The 22194-nt window shown below is 38.8% G+C and overlaps 2 protein-coding genes across 2 annotated transcripts; both read left to right on the top strand.

The window, feature by feature from the left end:
- The first annotated feature begins 17204 nt into the window (after positions 1 to 17204).
- On the top strand, positions 17205 to 18413 carry LOC137025112 (uncharacterized protein F54H12.2-like). The gene has a single exon (XM_067393144.1). It carries the CDS (start codon positions 17205 to 17207, stop codon positions 18411 to 18413), a length of 1209 nt encoding a protein of 402 aa, XP_067249245.1.
- A 1567-nt stretch (positions 18414 to 19980) lies between these two features.
- LOC137025111 (uncharacterized protein F54H12.2-like) lies at positions 19981 to 21189 on the top strand. Its single transcript, XM_067393143.1, has one exon. The coding sequence runs from the start codon at positions 19981 to 19983 to the stop codon at positions 21187 to 21189; it is 1209 nt and encodes a 402-aa protein (XP_067249244.1).
- Positions 21190 to 22194: the final 1005 nt, after the last annotated feature.

Below are 22194 nucleotides of genomic sequence, written 5' to 3'. Positions count from 1 at the left end.
GTGTGTGTTTTTTTTTTTTTACTCTATTCGATCATTTGTAAGTGTGAACTAATGAAAACCACTGGCACAGGTAATCAGACAAGATTTTTTTTGGTGTCTCATTGTAGATTCAAATCTATAAATCAAAATGTATTGCATTTAGGAAGAAAAGGTTCAGCACCTAAGGCTCTGTCGCTATTGCCTCAATGGTGTTCAGTGTGTTTGGGTGGATTAGGACTGTTTGTGATTTGGTCTTACCCACGTAGAAGGCAACGTTCTCAGGACCTTACGCAATGTTCCCTAAAAGTTCTCAAAAGGTGATGAAATTTCTGAACCTTTACAGAACATTCGGGACGTTCCTAAAACGTCCTCTTTTGGTAATGAAAGTGCTGCAGTTCAAGGTTCCTTATGTGACTTTAGGGGGACGTTCCATTTTGGTTATTTTATGGTCAAAAAAAGAACGTTACAAAGAGGATATTTGGGACATTAACAGAACGTTCCCACACAGTCCTCTGTTGATCATTTAATAACGTTCCCAATATGAGTTTAGGGGAACGTTCCATTTTGGTTATTTTATGGTCATGCATGAATGTTACAAAGAGGACATTTGGGAAGTTATCAGAACGTCCTATAGTAATAGTCCCCTCAACATTCCCAGAACGTCCTGAATGTTCCCTGAAGGTCCACCAAATAACGTTCCCCAAACCTTAAAAGAACTCCACATCGTGACTGTCTCTGAATGTTCTGGGAACGTTACTAGCTGACAGCCTCGCTAGAAATTTTAAGTTCCCAGAACATTCTCAGAACATGATTCACGGTCAAGATGTGGAGTTCTTTAACCCTCTGGAGTCTGAGGCTGATTTGGGGCCTGGAGAAGTTTTGACATGCCCTGACATTTGTGCTTTTTTCAGTTGTTCATAAACATATTAATGACAAACGTGTCATTACACTGTATTCAGCACAAACTAGGCTACAATAATATGTGAGGAACATGTATGTACATGTTTGTGTTTTTGAAGGAATAACATTTATGCGTGGTTATTGAAAAAAACAAAAAACTTAAGTCACTGAAATAAGGCCAAAAAAAGTATAGTAAATCTGTGTTTACAATACTTTAGGGTATTGGAGGTTGTAGACTAGAGTTTTTGCTTCAAAATTATGTAAAAATTATGCTGCCTACTCCTTCATATAAAACAATATATTGATTTAGTTTTTGTAAGACACTTTTTGCCAAGAAACACAGTATGCGTGGAGGCGTGAATCACCACTGAAAATGGGCCATTCTCACCTGAGAAGACAAAAGAATTGGATAGTAATGAGCTGAAATGACTTGCATATTAATGAGGCATTTCAGTCAGGCAGGCTGTGAAAAAAACCTTCTGTGATGTCTCAAGCTCATTATGATATATGAAACATACAGAAAAATATTATTACAATATAAAGTAATGGTTTTATATTATACTTTAAAATATAATGTATTTCTGTGATGCAAAGAGTCTGAATATAGCCTTTTAGTCTAAAAGCATGCACATTTGGAGAAATATTGGATTCTCATATGTTTATGTAAATTTTCTATACAGAGGAGTTATTTTTATTTAATATTCACTGTCATTACTATGAGCGCTGGTGTTTTCAATTCATCCTTGAAGTCGGAGGGCGCTCTGTGCATTTTTAGTCCACAAATTCATCTAAAAGAAGAAGAGGCTATTCCATGAATGGAGTTTCCAATTTATACTGCAGCAGGAGGGCGCTAAAGAAACAAAAACTCATATAAACTTCATCTATAGAAGAAAATAAAACAGGAACTAACTGCATGTCTTCTAGAGCTCACTAACCATGACTTTTACATCCAGATAAACACTTTTCAAGACAATAAATACACGATTGAGATGATGAATGCATGTATTGCCTCTGAATTTGCGTCTGAATAGCGCTCCCTCCGTGGGCGTGGCCGCATTAGCGGATAATGAGCTGAATTACGGACTTCTGACATGGCTCTCTTTTCATACAGATTACATAAACACAGAAGGTTTGTTTTCGATTTGACTTACATGATTTAAAACCTGACATATTAACGTTTTTTTAGACATAAGTGTAATTTTTCTGTGATTAGTATTCATAAGTTACAGTTAATTTTCTGAGAACTATCAGATTGGACTTCGTTCAGAGGGAGAGGAGAAATCACGCATCATGTTAGTTTTCTTTATTTTACAAAAAGCACAACATTTTGTTTTTACTCTGAGTGTATACAAATAAAAGAAGATATTCTATAGTTTCAATTGATATATTACTTATGTCTCTATGACAAAAAATGGAGTATTTTAAGTCTGTTTTGCTGCAATGTGAAAAAAAACCTGCAAAACGCGCCGGCGTTTTCAGACCTCAGAGTGTTAAAGGTTTGGGGGACGTTATTTGGCGGACCTTCAGGGAACATTCAAGACATTCTCTGAACATTTAGGGAACCATACTTTATTTGGAAATGTTCTCAGAATGCCCTTGTCAAAAAAATGAATTGAAAATTAGAGCTAAATTGACTAATAAAAGTGGCTGTTCAAACGAAAACTATTTTTTCTTAAAGGTCTTTACAGGTTATTCCTTGATTAATATTATGAAACCGTTTCTTTAAATTTCAAAGTCATTAGCTGCAGCACATGCATGAGCTAATGTAACTACTGTATCACTGCATCAGTAACTACACAGTTACTGTCTTTAAATAAATCAACATGCAGGTCAACGCTCAACGCTGCTGTCTGCCTGCTGTCTGACCTACACTCGGAGCTTCGTGGAGTTTATCCTAAATCCTTCTCTTTATTCCTATTCACATAATATAACTTTCTTATTTTTCACTAGATTACTTAACCTATTGCATAGTATTACTAAACGGAACGATTTATTACTAGCAATCCACCAGCGTAATCACCTAGTGTTAGCCATAGCCCGCTAGCCTGCTAGCTACCGTCTACTTTCTTTTTTCCTCTAAACCAACCTTCCTTGTCGATTAAATGGCGGATTTATCCGATGTATGTTATTCTGATCTGTCCTCGCCAGATCGGGAAGCTGTGGAGACGTTGCTGCCCGGCATTCATCGATCCACCGCGAGGTACAGCGTCCCGCACATCACCCTCGCCCCAGGCACCGGCAAGCGACCGAGACATCCAGCAAGCGAGTCCCGTGTGCGTTGCAGTTTTTCGGACGGCGTTCATCAAACACATGGTCAGTCATGTCCGACGATTATCATGTGTATTAAATGCAACATGTACAACTTAGCTCTTTCTGTCAGCAGTGAGACTTACACATGTGATAAATGCAGGGATATTGTCAGGCTGACAGAGAGAATCTCAGAATTAGAGACACGCATCCAAACTTTAATTGAGGATAGTGAGAATGAAAGGGCCTTAGATACTGCTTTGGATGCGACTAGCCTAGTAAACACTGCACATTCGGTTCCGGTTGTAGAAGCCACGCAGCAGGCTAACTGGGTGACTGTGAGGCGGCATAATGGCAAGAACAAACACCACTCTTCCGTTCCGATTAGAACATCAAACAGGTTCTCCCCACTCAGTGACGCACCCACTGAGAATCCTGTTGAAAGTGCCCTAGTTATTGGCAATTCTATTACACGGAACCTGAAAATAGAGACACCAGCCACCATAGTCACATGTTTGCCGGGGGCCAGAGCACCTGACATCAAAGCAAATTTAAAAGTGCTGGCTAATGCTAAACGTAAATATTCTAAAATCATTATCCACGTCGGCACAAATGATGTTCGACTTCGCCAGTCGGAGATCACTAAAATTAACATTAAAGAGGTGTGTGAACTCGCAAATTCAATGTCAGCAGAAGTAATTTGTTCTGGCCCTCTTCCTGTTCGTCGGAGTGATGAGATAGTTAGCAGGTTATCATCACTCAATGGCTGGCTGTCTAAGTGGTGTCCGCAGAATAATATAGGTTTCATAGACAATTGGAAAAGCTTTTGGGGCAGACCTGATCTGTTGAAAAGAGATGGTATTCATCCCTCCCGGGATGGGGCTACTCTTCTATCTAGAAATTTGGCAAATAGTCTTAGAGCTGAAACATGACAAACCAGGGCCCAGATCAGGACGCAAACAGACTGGCTAAACCGACCGTCTGCTAGCCGCCTCACGTCACAGAACTCAGATAATTCACAGCACATAGAAACTCTTTCACCTAGATATTATCACATAGAGACTGTGTCTGTACCTCGAACTAGTAAATACAAAAAATTTCCGAAACCTTTTAAGGGTAAAAATTTAATTGATGTTCAAAAAATGAAAATCACAGATAAATCAGATAAACAAATGATAAAGCTTGGGTTACTGAATATTAGATCTATTTCTTCAAAAGCACTTATTGTAAATGAAATTATCACAGACAATAAACTAGACTTGCTGTGTTTGACAGAAACCTGGCTAAAACCAGACGATTACATTACTTTAAATGAATGTAGTCCTCAAGGTTATGATTATCGACACAATCCTCGACAGAAAGGCAAAGGGGGAGGTGTTGCTGTAATTTATAGTAATATATTCAGAATCATTCAAAAGAATTTCAAATATAATTCCTTTGAAGTGATGGTGCTTTATGTAACATTATGTAAGTTGACATTTGTGCTGGCTACTGTATACAGGCCACCAGGGCACCATACTGACTTTATCAAAGAATTTGCTGATTTTCTATCAGAGTTAGTACTAGCTGCGGATAAAGTCCTTGTTGTTGGTGATTTTAATATCCATGTAGATAATAACAAAGACGCATTTGGATTGGCATTTGCAGACATTTTAAACTCTATTGGAGTTAGACAACACGTGTCAGGACCCACTCATTGTCGTAATCATACCCTAGATCTAATACTGTCGCATGGAATTGATATTGATGCTGTTGAAATTCTACAGCAGAGCGATGATATATCAGATCATTATTTAGTCTCGTGTATAATACAATTAGCCAAGGCTACAAAACCACCACCCAGCCATAAATATTGTAGAACCATCACGTCTACCACTAAAGATTACTTTATAAATAATCTCCCCGAGCAGTTTCATCGCCTTAGTATACCTGACAACTTAGAAGAACTCGATGCTGCAACAGAAACTATTGGCTCTCTCTTTTCCAGCACATTAGATGCAGTCGCTCCTTTACGTCTAAAGAAGATTAAGGAAACTAATCAAACGCCGTGGTATGATGAGCACACTCGGGCTCTAAAACGAGCTGTTAGAAAAGCTGAACGTAGTTGGAAGAAAACAAAACTAGAAGTTTTTCGCCTTTCGTGGAAAGAAAAAATGATTGAGTACAGAACGGCTATAAGAAATGCTAGATCTACTTATTTTTCAAATCTCTTAATAGAAAACAAACATAATCCTAGGTATTTATTTGACACAGTGGCTAAATTAACTAGAAACAGAGATTCAACTGCTGACGTTTCCATAGAGCACAGCAGTAATGACTTTATGAACTTCTTTACTTGCAAGATTGATAATATTAGAGAGAAAATTATAAACATGCAACAGTCTACAGTTTCGCTTCAGACAGTGCATTGTAGTGTCCCTGAGGTAAAACTAGAATCATTCGCCGCTATAGGAGAGGAAGAATTATCTAAACTTATCAAATCATCAAAATCAACGACATGTATGTTAGACCCAATTCCGACTAAACTACTGAAAGAAATGCTTCCAGAGGTCGTAGGTCCACTTCTTGATATAATTAATTCATCGTTAACACTAGGATACGTGCCAAAAACCTTTAAGCAGGCTATTATTAAACCTCTTATTAAAAAACCTCAACTAGATCCGAGAGATTTAGTAAATTACAGGCCAATCTTGAATCTACCTTTTCTGTCAAAGATACTAGAAAAGGCAGTTTCAACACAACTGTGCTCCTTTTTAGAAAGAAATGGAATCTGTGAGGATTTCCAGTCAGGATTTAGACCATACCATAGTACTGAGACTGCTCTCGTTAGAGTTACAAACGATCTACTCCTATCATCCGATCGTGGCTGTATTTCTCTATTAGTGTTATTAGATCTCAGTGCTGCTTTTGACACTATCAATCACAACATTCTTTTAAAAAGACTTGAAAACTATATTGGCATTAGTGGAACTGCTTTGGCATGGTTCAAATCGTACTTATCTGACCGTTATCAGTCTGTAGTAGTAAATGAAGAGATGTCGTATCGATCACAGGTTCAATATGGAGTACCACAAGGCTCAGTACTAGGACCGTTGCTTTTCACTCTGTACATGCTACCCTTAGGACAGATAATTAGGAAGCATGGTGTTAGTTTTCACTGCTACGCTGACGATACTCAGCTCTATATTTCCTCGCGCCCTGACGAAACCTACAAATTCACAAAACTAACATTAAAAACTGGATGACAAGAAATTTCTTATTATTAAATTCAGAAAAAACTGATATCCTAATCTTTGGACCAAAAACTTCCTCACGAAAAAACCTTGAATACTCTCTAACACTTGAGGGGTGCTCCATTAAACCTTCGTCCTCAGTTAGGAACCTGGGTGTGCTCTTTGATACCAATCTTTCATTTGAAAGTCATGTTTCTAGTATCTGTAAAACCGCATTCTTCCATCTAAAAAATATATCTAAATTACGACATATGCTCTCAATGACAAATGCGGAACAGTTGGTTCATGCATTCATGACCTCAAGACTAGATTATTGTAACGCTCTACTGGGTGGTTGTTCTGCTCGGCATTTAAACAGACTACAGTTGGTCCAAAATGCGGCAGCTAGAGTTCTTACTAGAACCAGAAAGTATGACCATATTAGCCCAGTTCTGTCAACATTACATTGGCTCCCTATTAAACATCGTATAGATTTTAAAATCTTGCTACTTACTTATAAAGCTCTAAATGGTTTAGCTCCCCAGTACCTAAGTGAGCTCTTAATGCATTATAGTCCTTCACGTCTATTGCGATCTCAGAATTCAGGCCAGTTGATAATACCCAGAATATCAAAATCAACTGAAGGCGGCAGATCCTTTTCCTATTTAGCACCTAAACTCTGGAACAATCTTCCTAGCATTGTTCGGGAAGCAGACACACTCTGTCAGTTTAAATCTAGACTAAAAACACATCTCTTTGCTCTTGCATACACATAACACATTATCAATACATTAACATTTTTCAAATCCGTTAAAGGATTGTTACGCTGCAATAATTAGGTCGGCCGGAACTGAGAACATTTCCTATAACACTAGATATACCTGTACATCAGAATAAGAATGGCATCTACGCTAATATCAGTCTCTCTGCTTATCCTGAGGTTTGCCGGGTGCTGGATCCAGGCCGTATCCAGATCAGATGGAGAACCTGTGTCTGGACCTGCCTACAATGTAGCCCAGGAGACAATGGGCCTACAGACCCAGTTCTGGCTGCATCTATAATTCTGATTTTTAATCCCCGTATCCGCTTACATATATTTATATATAATCTATTTTTAATCTCTATAATAAAATGTATAATTTAGATTTTGATCTCCATATCCATTTACATATATTATATATATCTTCCAAGGGGTTTTTTCCCTCCTAGGACTTTTTTCCCAGTGTTAGCACGCTGGGTTTTTCTCCTAGGGGTTTTTTTCCACCCCTGGGAATCAGCCGACATTGGCTTAATGTAGCACCATCTTGTATATGTTACATATTACCACGCTTGTTTGTACAGCTTATTTTTAACCACTTCCCTTTTTTCTGTGCTTCTAATATGTAAAGCTGCTTTGAAACAATTACCAATTGTAAAAGCGCTATATAAATAAATTTGACTTGACTTGACTGACAGAGCATCAGTGTTTCTGGATCATCACTGACTGAAGCACAGGCTCTACTCTCCAGCACAATGGTGACACACAAAACTCAGATAACAGAAACAACATTAAACACTAACAGATCTCTCTAGATATCTGCATCTTCACTTATTACAAACCACTCTGACTTTGTTTCTTTCATACACATCTTCTTAATGAGGTGTAGATGTTTTATCAAAATTTATAAATGTCACCGTTATGGAGGTAAGCGTTTGCTTTAGTTGGGCTCCTGACCCTTGACAATTTGACTTTAGAAAAACACAGTTACAACAACTGGAGAAAAACTAAAGCATTTGGTACAATAAAAAATTGTGAGAAAATTAAAATCTGATCAAATGGGTTTGGATGCTTGATCGTTGATGATATAAAGTCATACAGTGGTCTTATTCACAGATCTTTGAATATTGTGTTTTCATCCACCTAGACATCATAATGCAGGAGAACCTGTCCTACTTTGAAATTATGAAAGTTTTTATCCTTATGCAGAAATTATTCAGACAGTATCATGTAGATTCACACAGACATCAAGATTCTGCGTATGATCCTCAACAATGGTGACAAAATTTCACAAAATCACAAAACAAGCTACTAAAGTCACAAAAAAAGATATTTTAGTGTCACCATCGCTGAAGATCATACGCTGATTCATGATGTCTGTGTGAGTCTAAAAGACACTGCTCAAAACTCTGCATAATGTATATAAAAAAAAAAACTAATAAAGGGGGTAAAAAAAACCTTCAATTAATGCAAAAGTAACATTTAACACACTCAGTTTAGATTTTGGTGATGATCAATGAATCAAGACACTCCATGATGATTGAATCACCAGCACAAAACAACCAAATTCATCTGATCAGACTTTCTCCTGCTTTTTTTTGTTATAACTAATACATTTGAAAACACAGTTAAAGCAGCCAGAAAAAATCAAATGTTAAAAATGGCAAGAATCAAGAGCCCATTTAAAGCAAACGCTCTCCTCTATAACGGTGACTTCAAACTTTATTATTTTGTATAAAATACCCACACAGGAGGCGACATTCTCGTGACCTTGTGCAACTTTGTCTAAAAGTGACAAAAATTCTAAAACTTTACAGAACATTTGGGACATAAAACGTCCTCTTTTGGTAATGAAAGAGCTGCAGTTTAAGGTTCATTATATGATTTTAGGGGGACATTCCAATTTGGTTAATTTTATGCTCACACAAGAACGTTACAATGAGGATATTTAGGACATTAACTGAACGTTGCTACATGGTCTTCTGTTGGTCATTTAATAACGTTCCCGATATGAGTTTAGGGGAGTGTTTTATTTTGGTTATTTTATGGTCGCACGAGAACGTTACAAAGAGGACATTTGGGAAGTTAACAGAACGTCCTATAGTGATAGTCCCCTAAAAATTCCCAGAACGTCCTGAATGTTCCCTAAAGGTCCACCAAATAACGTTCCCCAAACCTTAAAAGAATTCCACATCGTTCTTGCATGACCATAAAATAACCAAAATAGAACGTCCCCCTGAAGTCATATCGGGAACGTTATTAAATGACCAACAGAGGACCATGTGGGAACGTTCTGTTAATGTCCCAAATTTCCTATTTGTAACGTTCTTTTTTTGACCATAGAATAACCAAAAGAGAACGTCCCCCTAAAGTCATATAAGGAACCTTAAACTGCAGCACTTTCATTACCAAAAGAAGACGTTTAAGGAACGTCCCGAATGTTCTGTAAAGGTTCAGAAATTTCACCTTTTGAGAACTTTTATGGAACGTTGCGCAAGGTCCTGAGAACGTTGCCTTCTATGTGGGAGGTTGTCCTGCTAAAAATTTTACGTTCCCAGAACATTCTCAGAACGTCCACTGGTATTAGGAACGTTGTCTAGTAACGTTCCCAGAATGTTTAGAGATGGTCACGATGTGGAGTTCTTTTAAGGTTTGGGGAACGTTATTTGGTGGATCTTCAGGGAACATTCAGGACGTTCTGGGAATGTTTAGGGGACTATCACTATAGGACGTTCTGTTAACTTCCCAAATGTCCTCTTTGTAACGTTCTTGCGCGACCATAAAATAACCAAAATAGAACGTTCCCCTAAACTCATATCGGGAACGTTATTAGATGACCATGTAGCAACGTTCAGTTTAATGTCCTAAATATCTTCATTGTAACTTTCTTATGTGACCATAAAATAACCAAATTGGAACGTCCCCCTAAAATCATGTAATGAACCTTAAACTGCAGCACTTTCATTACCAAAAGAGGACGTTTTATGTCCCAAATGTTCTGTAAAATTTTAGAATTTTCGTCACTTTTAGACAAAGTTGCACAAGAACTTCGCCTTCTGTGTGTGTGTTTTATAGAAAATAATAAAGTTTGAAGTCACCGTTATAGAGCATCATTATTTTGTGACTTTAGTAGCTTGTTTTGTGATGTTCAGAGTTAATCTGTTTATCTGAAAATTTTGTCACCATTGTTGAGGATCATACGCAGAATCTTGATGTCTGTGTGAAGCTACATGACGCCGTCTGAAAAATTTCTGCATAAGAATAAAAACTTTCAAAGAAGGACAGGATCTTATGCATTATCAGATGTCTACATAAAAGAAAACACAATATTCAAAGATCAGTGAATAAGGTCACTGTATGATGATCAAATCAACAACAATGATTAAGCATCCAAACCCAATTTTTTTCTCAAAATTTTATATTGTAACAAATGCTTTAGAAAAACAAAGTTACAAAAAATTGGAGAAGAAATAAAGTCAAATTGTCAAGGGTCAGGAGCCCAACTAAAGCAAGCGCTTACCTCCGTAACGGTGATATCTATAAATTTTGATAAAACAACACCTCATTAAGAAGATGTGTATGAAAGAAACAAAGCCAGAGTGGTTTGTAAAAAGTTAAGATGCAGATATCTAGAGAGATCTGGGGCCATATTCACAAAACATTTTAAGGCTAAAAGTAGCTCCTAAATTGCCGATTTAGGAGAAACTCTTAAAAATAATGGGCGTGTCAGTCCTAATTTTAGGACTCCTAAATTTTTGCTCTAAGAGTATTTCACAAGCATTTTAGTGTTAAAACTAGCTCCTAAATCTGTGAAACGTTAGGAGTAGTCAAGAGGACTCCTAAGTCACTAAGACCAAATCACAAACAATCCTAATCTACCCAAAGACACTGTACACCATTGAGACAATAGCGACAGAGCCTTAGGTGCTGAACCATTTCTTCATAAATGCAATAAAATGCAATGCAATAAAAAAATTTGATTTATAGATTTGAATCTATGATGAGATGCCAAAAATTAATCTTTAACAAATAAATAAATATTGTCTGATTACCTGTGGCAGTGGTTTTCATGGGTTCACACTTACAAATAATTTAATAGAGTAAAAAAAAAAAAAAAAAAAAAAATATATATATCTATATATATATATATATAGATATATATATATATATATCTTCTGTGTATTTATTCCTCTTCTCGTGCTGATTAGAAAGACCGTTTGAATGTATTTCTTCCAAACTTTGTTTATAAAACATAATTTGTCGGTTGAATTCTGCATTCTCTTGAGATGGAGACATCCAAGAGGTGGACAATTAACTGTATAGTTTAATTAGTGACACTTAGCCTACATTTTAAAACCTTTATGGCAAAAATATGTCAACATTTTATTTTGACTGTGGGAACATTTTTATTAAAAAACTATAGTCCAAATTTTGTCTTGGTCATCATAGCTTTAAAATTCTTGCCTGTTACAAATAGCAGGTATATTTTAAGATGTCAGTGCAAGTTTCTTTTAGTTAAAACAACTGACACATTTAACATTTCATTTAACATAAAAACAAGCAAGGTTAACTAGTTGCTAACGATATAAAACTAACATTACATAGTTTAACCATATATTTTGATCCAGTGTCCCGTCGTCGCCGGCAGTGAAGCATGTCAAAACCCAATAGAAAGTCATAAAACTTTAAAATGCACACACAAACATCAACTGTCAGCAGTCTGTCACACAGCCTCTAGCCACGTAATGAGCTTGGCTCGTTGTTTCCACATCTGGGATTGGGATACTTTTACACTTGTGCTGTGATTACGCTACGTTTGGGATGGTTTTGTTGCGCAGACCTGGCAACCCTCCACTCCAAAACCCCACCCCTTTCATGCACTCCGAAGTGCGCGGCCCCTGAATTGGGACACAGCTGTTGTTACATTTTTGAAGAGGTTACATGTCAGACTTACGTCGTATGCTACGCGTGCTATGCACAGCCTACGTCGTAGCTACGGTGTACACTCGACGCAGGAGTATAAATCAGCCATAATCTATTACTGAAGCGCAGAGCAGAATCTGTTCAAGGGTCAAGTCAAGTCATCTTCATTTATATAGTGCTTTTTACAATACAGATTGTGTCAAAGCAGCTTCACAGTGGTAATAAGAAAATTAATGAACAGAGTTTGTTTTGGCTTTACATCAGTGCTTAGATAAGGTTTATTGAGCTAAGGTTTTTGATTAAATCACTTTCGTTGTAAAAATCATTAATTATTAACTTAAATGATGCTTAAAGCTGCAGTAGGTAACTTTTGTAAAAATGTATTTTTTACATATTTGTTAAACCTGTCATTATGTCCTGACATTAGAATATGAGACAGATAATCTGTGAAAAAATCAAGCTCCTCTGGCTCCTCCCAGTGGTCCTATTGCCATTTGCAGAAATACACCGCTCCCAGTAAGAAACAACCAATCAGAGCCAGGAGGAGTGTCTTAGCAGTGTCAATCAAGCTTGTGTGCGTGCTGATCACACCCCTCTCATGCACAGCGCGTACAGGCGTTCAAATTCAAGATTACCGGTGTGCCGCAGCTTTGCTTATGAAAGCTTAGTATTTTGCAGTAAGGGTTTATGCAAAATACATTAAAAAAAAACCTATGCTCCAATTACTAAGTAGCTACACTGTGATTAACCATGCTGGATGACTCGAAAGATGTCTAAGCAAGTCTACAGGTAAGTGAACTACTTGATGCATCAAATTTCACGAACGTCCGCTACACATTATTTAACTACACATAACTATACATCAATTATACATAGTTTATGACAACAAAAAATAATTAAATAAATAAATAAAAAATAAGACAACTTGGTTACAGCTTGGATATTGTAGGGTCTGTAGTAGTAGTAGCACTTGCATTCTAAACAACTTTTAGGCCTGTCGTGTTATTAAAATTTTGGGGGAAAAAAAACTTTATTTGGCTATAATGTGTAAGAAAGAAAATTTATTGAAGCCTTAATAAGTCTCTTTATGGAAACTGTACATAGGTTCTGATGTACAGACATGACTTTCACATTTTGTAGCCCAAAGTTTTCTCCCCACGACATTAATTCCAAATATCAAATATCACTCAGTCACCCAAAATAAATAATTAAGCAACAACTATAAGAAAGAAAGAAAGAAAGGATATAACTTAATGTTAACTCTGAGGATAGATAACTATCTAAAATTAGTTGTAATTTCATGTCCTGTAGGATTACTGTTGAATTACGCCATATTTCATTTATTCATACGTTTTTTTCTGTTACTCATATTCATAGTTGTTACTCATATTCATTATTCATAATTTCAAATATTTCTGCACCTGTTGTCCTTGCAGGTTCAAAGTGTTTGGAAAGGTATGTGATAACATCACTCAATAGATGTTGAAAGTTATTTGTCTTGGTAATAATATTTTGTAATTCTGTCATCTTAACCGTAAGTAGTAATATGATGCAGCTTGTGTCAAAATGATTGATGATGACCTTTGACCTCTGTGACCCCTGTGACCTCTGGGGGTCACCCACGTCGTTCCCCTCCCCCACAGGCCACCCACACAGTTTTCCCATCCCCCAACCATGTTTGACCGTAATATCACCCCAATGACCTCTGACATGGTTGGTGATTCTCCGGGGATCGATATACTTTGTCCGCATATTTTGAATAGCGATGTTGACCTGTGAACCTCTGGACATCTTCTGGGTGATCAAATGGCAGACGGAGGGTTTTAAAGGGTCGAGTGTCACATGTGCTTTGCACATGTGTGTCAGAACGCATCTATATAAATAGGCACTGCGGCATTCTGTGTAAAAAGGAAAAAGAGGAGTGAAACATGGCTGGTTTATACTCACCTAAAACGCCTGATTTTGAATGGAGAGTGAGCAAGACCCCACCGCCACCATGGGTGCTGTATGTAGCCAAACGAACATCATAGGTAATCTGTTAAAAGGACATTACAGAAGACAAATGATTGCGTTATTGAAAAATTTGATCGATGAAGCCCTCGATACGTATGATGACCCTACTTATGAAGATGATGAGGATGATTCCTCCCATGAAGCAAAATTCAGGAAATATTGTGAACAAATAAGGTGGTTATCTCTTTCATGGGAGGATTTGAAAAACATATGTGTTAAAGGGGCTGTACCATATTGCGATACGATACGAAATGTTCTGGAAGTGATGACTCAAAGTACCGAATGCTTTCGCATCAGTGACATCCTCTGTATCTACACGTATGTAACAGATGTTTGTGTGGAACTCGTTAGATTCCATAATGTTGATTCTGTCACCATCAGTGACATTGTTGAAACAACGGGAAACTATGTCCTAGACCATGATTGGAAGTCATGCCGTGAATTTCTTTTCTGGCTAGACTATCACTAATCTTTTGTACTTACTTACTTAGAGCATGCGGTCATCTTATATCATTATAGCGGTTTACTTACTGTGTAGAGCATTTCGATGTATTCTTATTTAGAGTGTGCTGTCATTATGTATTCCTATTTTCAATTTATTCTTTTATTACCTATGGTATGTTGACATTATGTAATCCTATTTTATGTTGTCATCATGTAATCCTATTTTAATTTATTACCTATGGCATGTTGTTATTATGTTTCCTGTTTTTTAATATTTTTCATTTTTAATAAAAGTTTGATTCTCCCCTTTTGTATGTCTTATTCTTGTGTGAGGGTTGAAACGGCAACATGTCGGAGCTCATGAGGAAAGCTTATTACACACCGTCCAACCCCGGCTCTTTAGGTGGTAAAAAGTGATTAAAAGAGTCTTAAAGGATAGTGAAGTACGTCTAACCGAAAAAAGAGGTTTCGAATTGGTTGGCCGGGAAGGATGCTTACACATTACACAGAACAGCCCCTATAAATTACAAACGCAATAGATTCATTGTGTACGGAGCGGATACCCAATTCCAAGCGGATCTCGTTGACATGTCAGCCTATTCCAAAGACAATGATAATAATAAATATCTGCTAACATGCATCGATGTATTTAGCAAGTATGCATGGGCTCGTGTGTTAAAGAATAAGAGTGGACCCGAGGTGACTAAAGCGTTCGAGTCTATACTCCAAGATGGCTGCATACCTCAGAAATTGCAGACGGACCAGGGGACCGAGTTTTTTAACAAACGTTTTCAAGATGTGATGAAAAAGCATGACATTAATCATTTTGCTACGGCTACTGATTTGAAAGCCAGTGTCGTTGAACGATTTATTAGAACGCTAAAAAGTCGAATGTGGCGATATTTAACAGCTACAAATTCCCGGCATTACATAGACATTTTACAAGATATTTTGCAGGGCTACAACACCAGTTATCATCATAGTATTAGGATGAGACCGGTGGAGGTCAACAAAGAAAATGAGGGCCTGCTGTTTCAAAATCTGTACGGAGATATAAAGAAGAATGAAAAAGCGGTATTTAAATATAAAGTCGGAGACGTTGTTCGAATTTCTAAAGTGAGATGACCATTCACCAAAGAATACGAACAGAACTACACAGAAGAATTTTTCACAATATCCTCATGTATTCCACGCCATCCTTCTGTTTACAGACTGTCTGATTATGACGGTGAGATCATCAACTGAGTTTTTTATGAAAAAGAGTTACAAAAAATAATCGTGAGCAAAAACAAAGCGTTTAAGATAGAAAAGATTTTAGGGGAGAAAAAACAGGGGAGATCTACACTTGTCTTAGTGAAATGGTTAGGATGGCCATCGAAATTTAATAGTTATGTAGACAAAAACACTTGCACTTGCACTTGCAATCGCCTTAAAACACTTGAACGCATACAGGAATTGATCATTTGAGTAAACGGGGGTACCATGGGCGACAACGGATTCTACGTTACGCTGCCGCGCAACGCTTCTTTGTCGGTTTATCCGGAAAATAGTATCTCTAGTTACAGAACAAGGTTAGCGAGTCCTATCAACTTGAAAGGTAAATGGGAGGTTGCGCTCGTTGAAATTGAATATCCTAAAAGTTGGTACTCCTTTAATGATGCAGACGGAATTTTTACCCTACACACCACCCCTGCGCCAGTCCCAAAACATACCCAACCTACCCCAAACCAAGACCCGTTTAAAGATTCATCAAAGTTTTTTGTATCAAGGAAGGTACAAATAGACAGCGGGTACTACGCGAACATTCGTGAAGTGATCCGGGCGATAGGTAACGCTCTCGTACCGACGGCTGTATTCGGTCATGATTCTTTAAAAAACAAAATGTATATGGTTGCGAAACCTAACGTTTCAGTATCCTAGTTCGACCTACCATAAAGATGCTGATTTTACAAAGAGCCAAACTACATTTGCTCCTCATCAAACCGATATCCACGGCGGTTTCTATACTATGTACGTTTACACCGACATTATCCAACATCAATCGGTCGGTGATTCGTATGCCCCCCTTTTGAGATGCGTACATATAACGGGCGAGATCAATGATATTGTCAGTGTTAGATACGACAAACCACATTATGCATCGGTCAACAAGGAGCTCATCACAGATATTACCATCAAACTGAAGGACGACCAAACCCGCGAAATACCATTTTCTTACGGCAAAGTCATCGTGAAACTACACTTTAAACCGTCGAAACAATCCATTTTTTAAAAAATGGCATATTACAACCCCTGCGGGATGGATGCTACGGATTATGTTAACTATAACCAAAATCAGCGGTGGTCTGCCGGGATATTCAGGGGGTGGCGTCATGTGCGGGGCGGGGTTAGGGGGTTGTTTAGAGGTTTGTTTAGGATGGCCATACCGCTGTTGAAAAGGGGGTTCAGTATTGCTAAACCCCACCTAAAATCGGCTGCTAAAAATATAGTATCCAACGTCGTCTCAAACACGTTGTCGAGAACGTATAACGATACCGCTAAATCTCAAGACGGGTCGGGTTTGATGGTCATGGCGCATAAGAGAATGTCTAAACCACCGGGTATAAGGAGGCGTAGTCATTCGATAAAGAAGAAAACAAAGCGTGGTCCCAAGAAACATTCAGTCGTACGCAGAAAGCGTAAGAAAGCTGTAAAGCGAAACTTATCAGTTAAAAGAACCATATTCCTACATGGCATTACTCCACCGCATGTCAGGAGAGTGCATCAAGTCTGAGCTGGACTTATTTACGCTTCCTCTGACGCAGACAGTTATTGAGAAAAGTAGTTATTTAGAAGTACCTCCTTTATCGGCTATATCGGACTCTTCACCTTTGGAGTTTTTTATAGCGGGGAATGGCGATGATTATGTCGACCTAAATAACACGCTGTTGTATTTGCGTCTTAAAATCACGAAGCCTAATGGCGAAGATTTACCAGCAGATGCCAAGGTTGGCCTGATAAATTACCCCGGGGCTACTATATTTTCACAAGTCGACGTGAGCCTGGCCGATCGTTTGATATCTCAGAGTTCGAGCATGTATCCTTACCGATGTATCATCAAGAGTCTGATCAACTACAGTAAAGATGCGCTGGAATCGCTTTTCTCCGCAGGCTTGTTTTACAAAGACACAGCCGGGGATATGGACGCGACTGACCCCAGCGGACGCAATCAGGGGCTGGCAAAGAGGGCCGCCTACACAGCGGGTAGCAGAGTGGTGGAACTGTTGGCCCCTATTCACAGTGATATTTTCTTTCAAGAAAAATTGATGCTGAATAACGTCGACATTAAACTGAGAATGATCAGAGCCAAAGACGAATTCTGTCTGATGAAGGACGGCGATGTGGCATACAAATTAAATATTATATCAGCGAGCCTATTTGTCAAGAAAGTCTCTGTATCACCCCCTGTAAGACTGGGTCATGCCCAGGCCTTGCTATCAACTACGTTGACCGTGTCAACTAAGTATCCCATTGACCGTGTTTGTCTAAAAAATTTCTCCATACCAGCAGGGTCCCGTGTTTCGAATCAAGAAAATTTGTTTATAGGAACGCTACCAAAATCTATCGTCCTGGCTATGGTCGATAACGATGCATTCACAGGTGCCTACAATAAAAACCCTTTCGCTTTCAAACATTACAATTTGGAGTTCCTAGCAGTCTACGTCGGCGGTCAGCAATTTCCTGCCAAACTGCTACAGCCGAATTTTGAATCTAGGGCCGCTGTACGAGAATTTTATCAGCTGGCTATGGCCTCTGGAAGACATCTTAAAAACCAAGCGCTCTCTATCGACAGGGATGACTTTCTGAAAGGATACACACTTTACGCTTTCAACCTCACACCTGACGAAGAGTGCGGTCAGCACATATTGCTCATCAAGACTGGCCTACGCTGTGTTTGATAGTATCATTGAACTCTCTAACCGCAGACAGGTACTGGTCGATTACCATTCACCAAAGAATACGAACAGAACTACACAGAAGAATTTTTCAAAAAAAAAGAGTTACAAAAAATAATCGTGAGCAAAAACAAAGCGTTTAAGATAGAAAAGATTTTAGGGGAGAAAAAACAGGGGAGATCTACACTTGTCTTAGTGAAATGGTTAGGATGGCCATCGAAATTTAATAGTTATGTAGACAAAAACACTTGCACTTGCACTTGCAATCGCCTTAAAACACTTGAACGCATACAGGAATTGATCATTTGAGTAAACGGGGGTACCATGGGCGACAACGGATTCTACGTTACGCTGCCGCGCAACGCTTCTTTGTCGGTTTATCCGGAAAATAGTATCTCTAGTTACAGAACAAGGTTAGCGAGTCCTATCAACTTGAAAGGTAAATGGGAGGTTGCGCTCGTTGAAATTGAATATCCTAAAAGTTGGTACTCCTTTAATGATGCAGACGGAATTTTTACCCTACACACCACCCCTGCGCCAGTCCCAAAACATACCCAACCTACCCCAAACCAAGACCCGTTTAAAGATTCATCAAAGTTTTTTGTATCAAGGAAGGTACAAATAGACAGCGGGTACTACGCGAACATTCGTGAAGTGATCCGGGCGATAGGTAACGCTCTCGTACCGACGGCTGTATTCGGTCATGATTCTTTAAAAAACAAAATGTATATGGTTGCGAAACCTAACGTTTCAGTATCCTAGTTCGACCTACCATAAAGATGCTGATTTTACAAAGAGCCAAACTACATTTGCTCCTCATCAAACCGATATCCACGGCGGTTTCTATACTATGTACGTTTACACCGACATTATCCAACATCAATCGGTCGGTGATTCGTATGCCCCCTTTTGAGATGCGTACATATAACGGGCGAGATCAATGATATTGTCAGTGTTAGATACGACAAACCACATTATGCATCGGTCAACAAGGAGCTCATCACAGATATTACCATCAAACTGAAGGACGACCAAACCCGCGAAATACCATTTTCTTACGGCAAAGTCATCGTGAAACTACACTTTAAACCGTCGAAACAATCCATTTTTTAAAAAATGGCATATTACAACCCCTGCGGGATGGATGCTACGGATTATGTTAACTATAACCAAAATCAGCGGTGGTCTGCCGGGATATTCAGGGGGTGGCGTCATGTGCGGGGCGGGGTTAGGGGGTTGTTTAGAGGTTTGTTTAGGATGGCCATACCGCTGTTGAAAAGGGGGTTCAGTATTGCTAAACCCCACCTAAAATCGGCTGCTAAAAATATAGTATCCAACGTCGTCTCAAACACGTTGTCGAGAACGTATAACGATACCGCTAAATCTCAAGACGGGTCGGGTTTGATGGTCATGGCGCATAAGAGAATGTCTAAACCACCGGGTATAAGGAGGCGTAGTCATTCGATAAAGAAGAAAACAAAGCGTGGTCCCAAGAAACATTCAGTCGTACGCAGAAAGCGTAAGAAAGCTGTAAAGCAAAACTTATCAGTTAAAAGAACCATATTCCTACATGGCATTACTCCACCGCATGTCAGGAGAGTGCATCAAGTCTGAGCTGGACTTATTTACGCTTCCTCTGACGCAGACAGTTATTGAGAAAAGTAGTTATTTAGAAGTACCTCCTTTATCGGCTATATCGGACTCTTCACCTTTGGAGTTTTTTATAGCGGGGAATGGCGATGATTATGTCGACCTAAATAACACGCTGTTGTATTTGCGTCTTAAAATCACGAAGCCTAATGGCGAAGATTTACCAGCAGATGCCAAGGTTGGCCTGATAAATTACCCCGGGGCTACTATATTTTCACAAGTCGACGTGAGCCTGGCCGATCGTTTGATATCTCAGAGTTCGAGCATGTATCCTTACCGATGTATCATCAAGAGTCTGATCAACTACAGTAAAGATGCGCTGGAATCGCTTTTCTCCGCAGGCTTGTTTTACAAAGACACAGCCGGGGATATGGACGCGACTGACCCCAGCGGACGCAATCAGGGGCTGGCAAAGAGGGCCGCCTACACAGCGGGTAGCAGAGTGGTGGAACTGTTGGCCCCTATTCACAGTGATATTTTCTTTCAAGAAAAATTGATGCTGAATAACGTCGACATTAAACTGAGAATGATCAGAGCCAAAGACGAATTCTGTCTGATGAAGGACGGCGATGTGGCATACAAATTAAATATTATATCAGCGAGCCTATTTGTCAAGAAAGTCTCTGTATCACCCCCTGTAAGACTGGGTCATGCCCAGGCCTTGCTATCAACTACGTTGACCGTGTCAACTAAGTATCCCATTGACCGTGTTTGTCTAAAAAATTTCTCCATACCAGCAGGGTCCCGTGTTTCGAATCAAGAAAATTTGTTTATAGGAACGCTACCAAAATCTATCGTCCTGGCTATGGTCGATAACGATGCATTCACAGGTGCCTACAATAAAAACCCTTTCGCTTTCAAACATTACAATTTGGAGTTCCTAGCAGTCTACGTCGGCGGTCAGCAATTTCCTGCCAAACCGCTACAGCCGAATTTTGAATCTAGGGCCGCTGTACGAGAATTTTATCAGCTGGCTATGGCCTCTGGAAGACATCTTAAAAACCAAGTGCTCTCTATCGACAGGGATGACTTTCTGAAAGGATACACACTTTACGCCTTCAACCTCACACCTGACGAAGAGTGCGGTCAGCACATATTGCTCATCAAGACTGGCCTACGCTGTGTTTGATAGTATCATTGAACTCTCTAACCGCAGACAGGTACTGGTCGATTACTATTGAAATGAACACAGTACAGCTCACCGGTATCATGGACAAAATATCATGCAGCATTCATTTTCTTGGGGTACTCCAGAGCGATCAACTACCTGAAATGCCATTAAGGAACTCACCATCCGCATCAATAATAAACACTCACCTCGCGCTGCTACCACACGAACATTGGCTGGCTGTTTATTTACATGGCGACGGTACCGGCTATTTTTTCGACAGTTTTGGAAATCCCCCCGGCAGCGACTGCTTTCCAAGAGCCATCAAAAACTTTCTGCTAACCAATGCATCTGAAGTAGTATATTCATCCAGACGGGTGCAGGATTTCGCATTGAATACTTGCGGGCAACACTGTGTGTTTTTTTCTGTATCATTTGATCAACAGACGTAGCTATAACGATGTTATGAAGTTGTATAATGACGACTATTAAAAATGATAAAATGGTAGCATACTTTGTGAAAAGATTAAAACCGAATAAGTGTAACAAAAAAAAATCTCATGTATTCAGTGTGCGCAAACCTGTAATACTCATATGAATCATGTTTGAGTTTTCAATTTACTTTGATTAAAAAATAAAGACTTAAAACTGAAATCTTTTTATTGTGTTTTTATTTCAAATTTAATCAATACATATACACATAATTTCATGAAACAAAAATATTCACAATCATGTACTTTTTTTCTTTTTGGTTTTTTAGAAGACGATTTACGCTGTACTGTAACAATATCAGAACTTTTTACTTTTTTTAAAGGACTTTCATATTCCGGTGTAGCAGTATCAGGTCTTTTTAAATAATTAATTGCCGGTCTAAGATTATGATTCGGCACAGTAGAAAACGGAATGTTTAACTCGGCAAATGATTGTAGAAACTCCGACCATCCTGGCGGTCTTCTGTCATCCCGAATCTTTTGTGGAGCTGTAACATTCTTTAACAAGTCGAGCATGTGTGAACCAGGTATAGCT

The sequence above is a fragment of the Chanodichthys erythropterus genome, chromosome 8 (assembly GCF_024489055.1).
Source record: "Chanodichthys erythropterus isolate Z2021 chromosome 8, ASM2448905v1, whole genome shotgun sequence".
In the NCBI taxonomy this organism is placed as follows: Eukaryota; Metazoa; Chordata; class Actinopteri; order Cypriniformes; family Xenocyprididae; genus Chanodichthys; species Chanodichthys erythropterus.
Note: the sequence above shows the minus strand (reverse complement) of the source record. Positions and strands in the feature narration are given on the sequence as shown.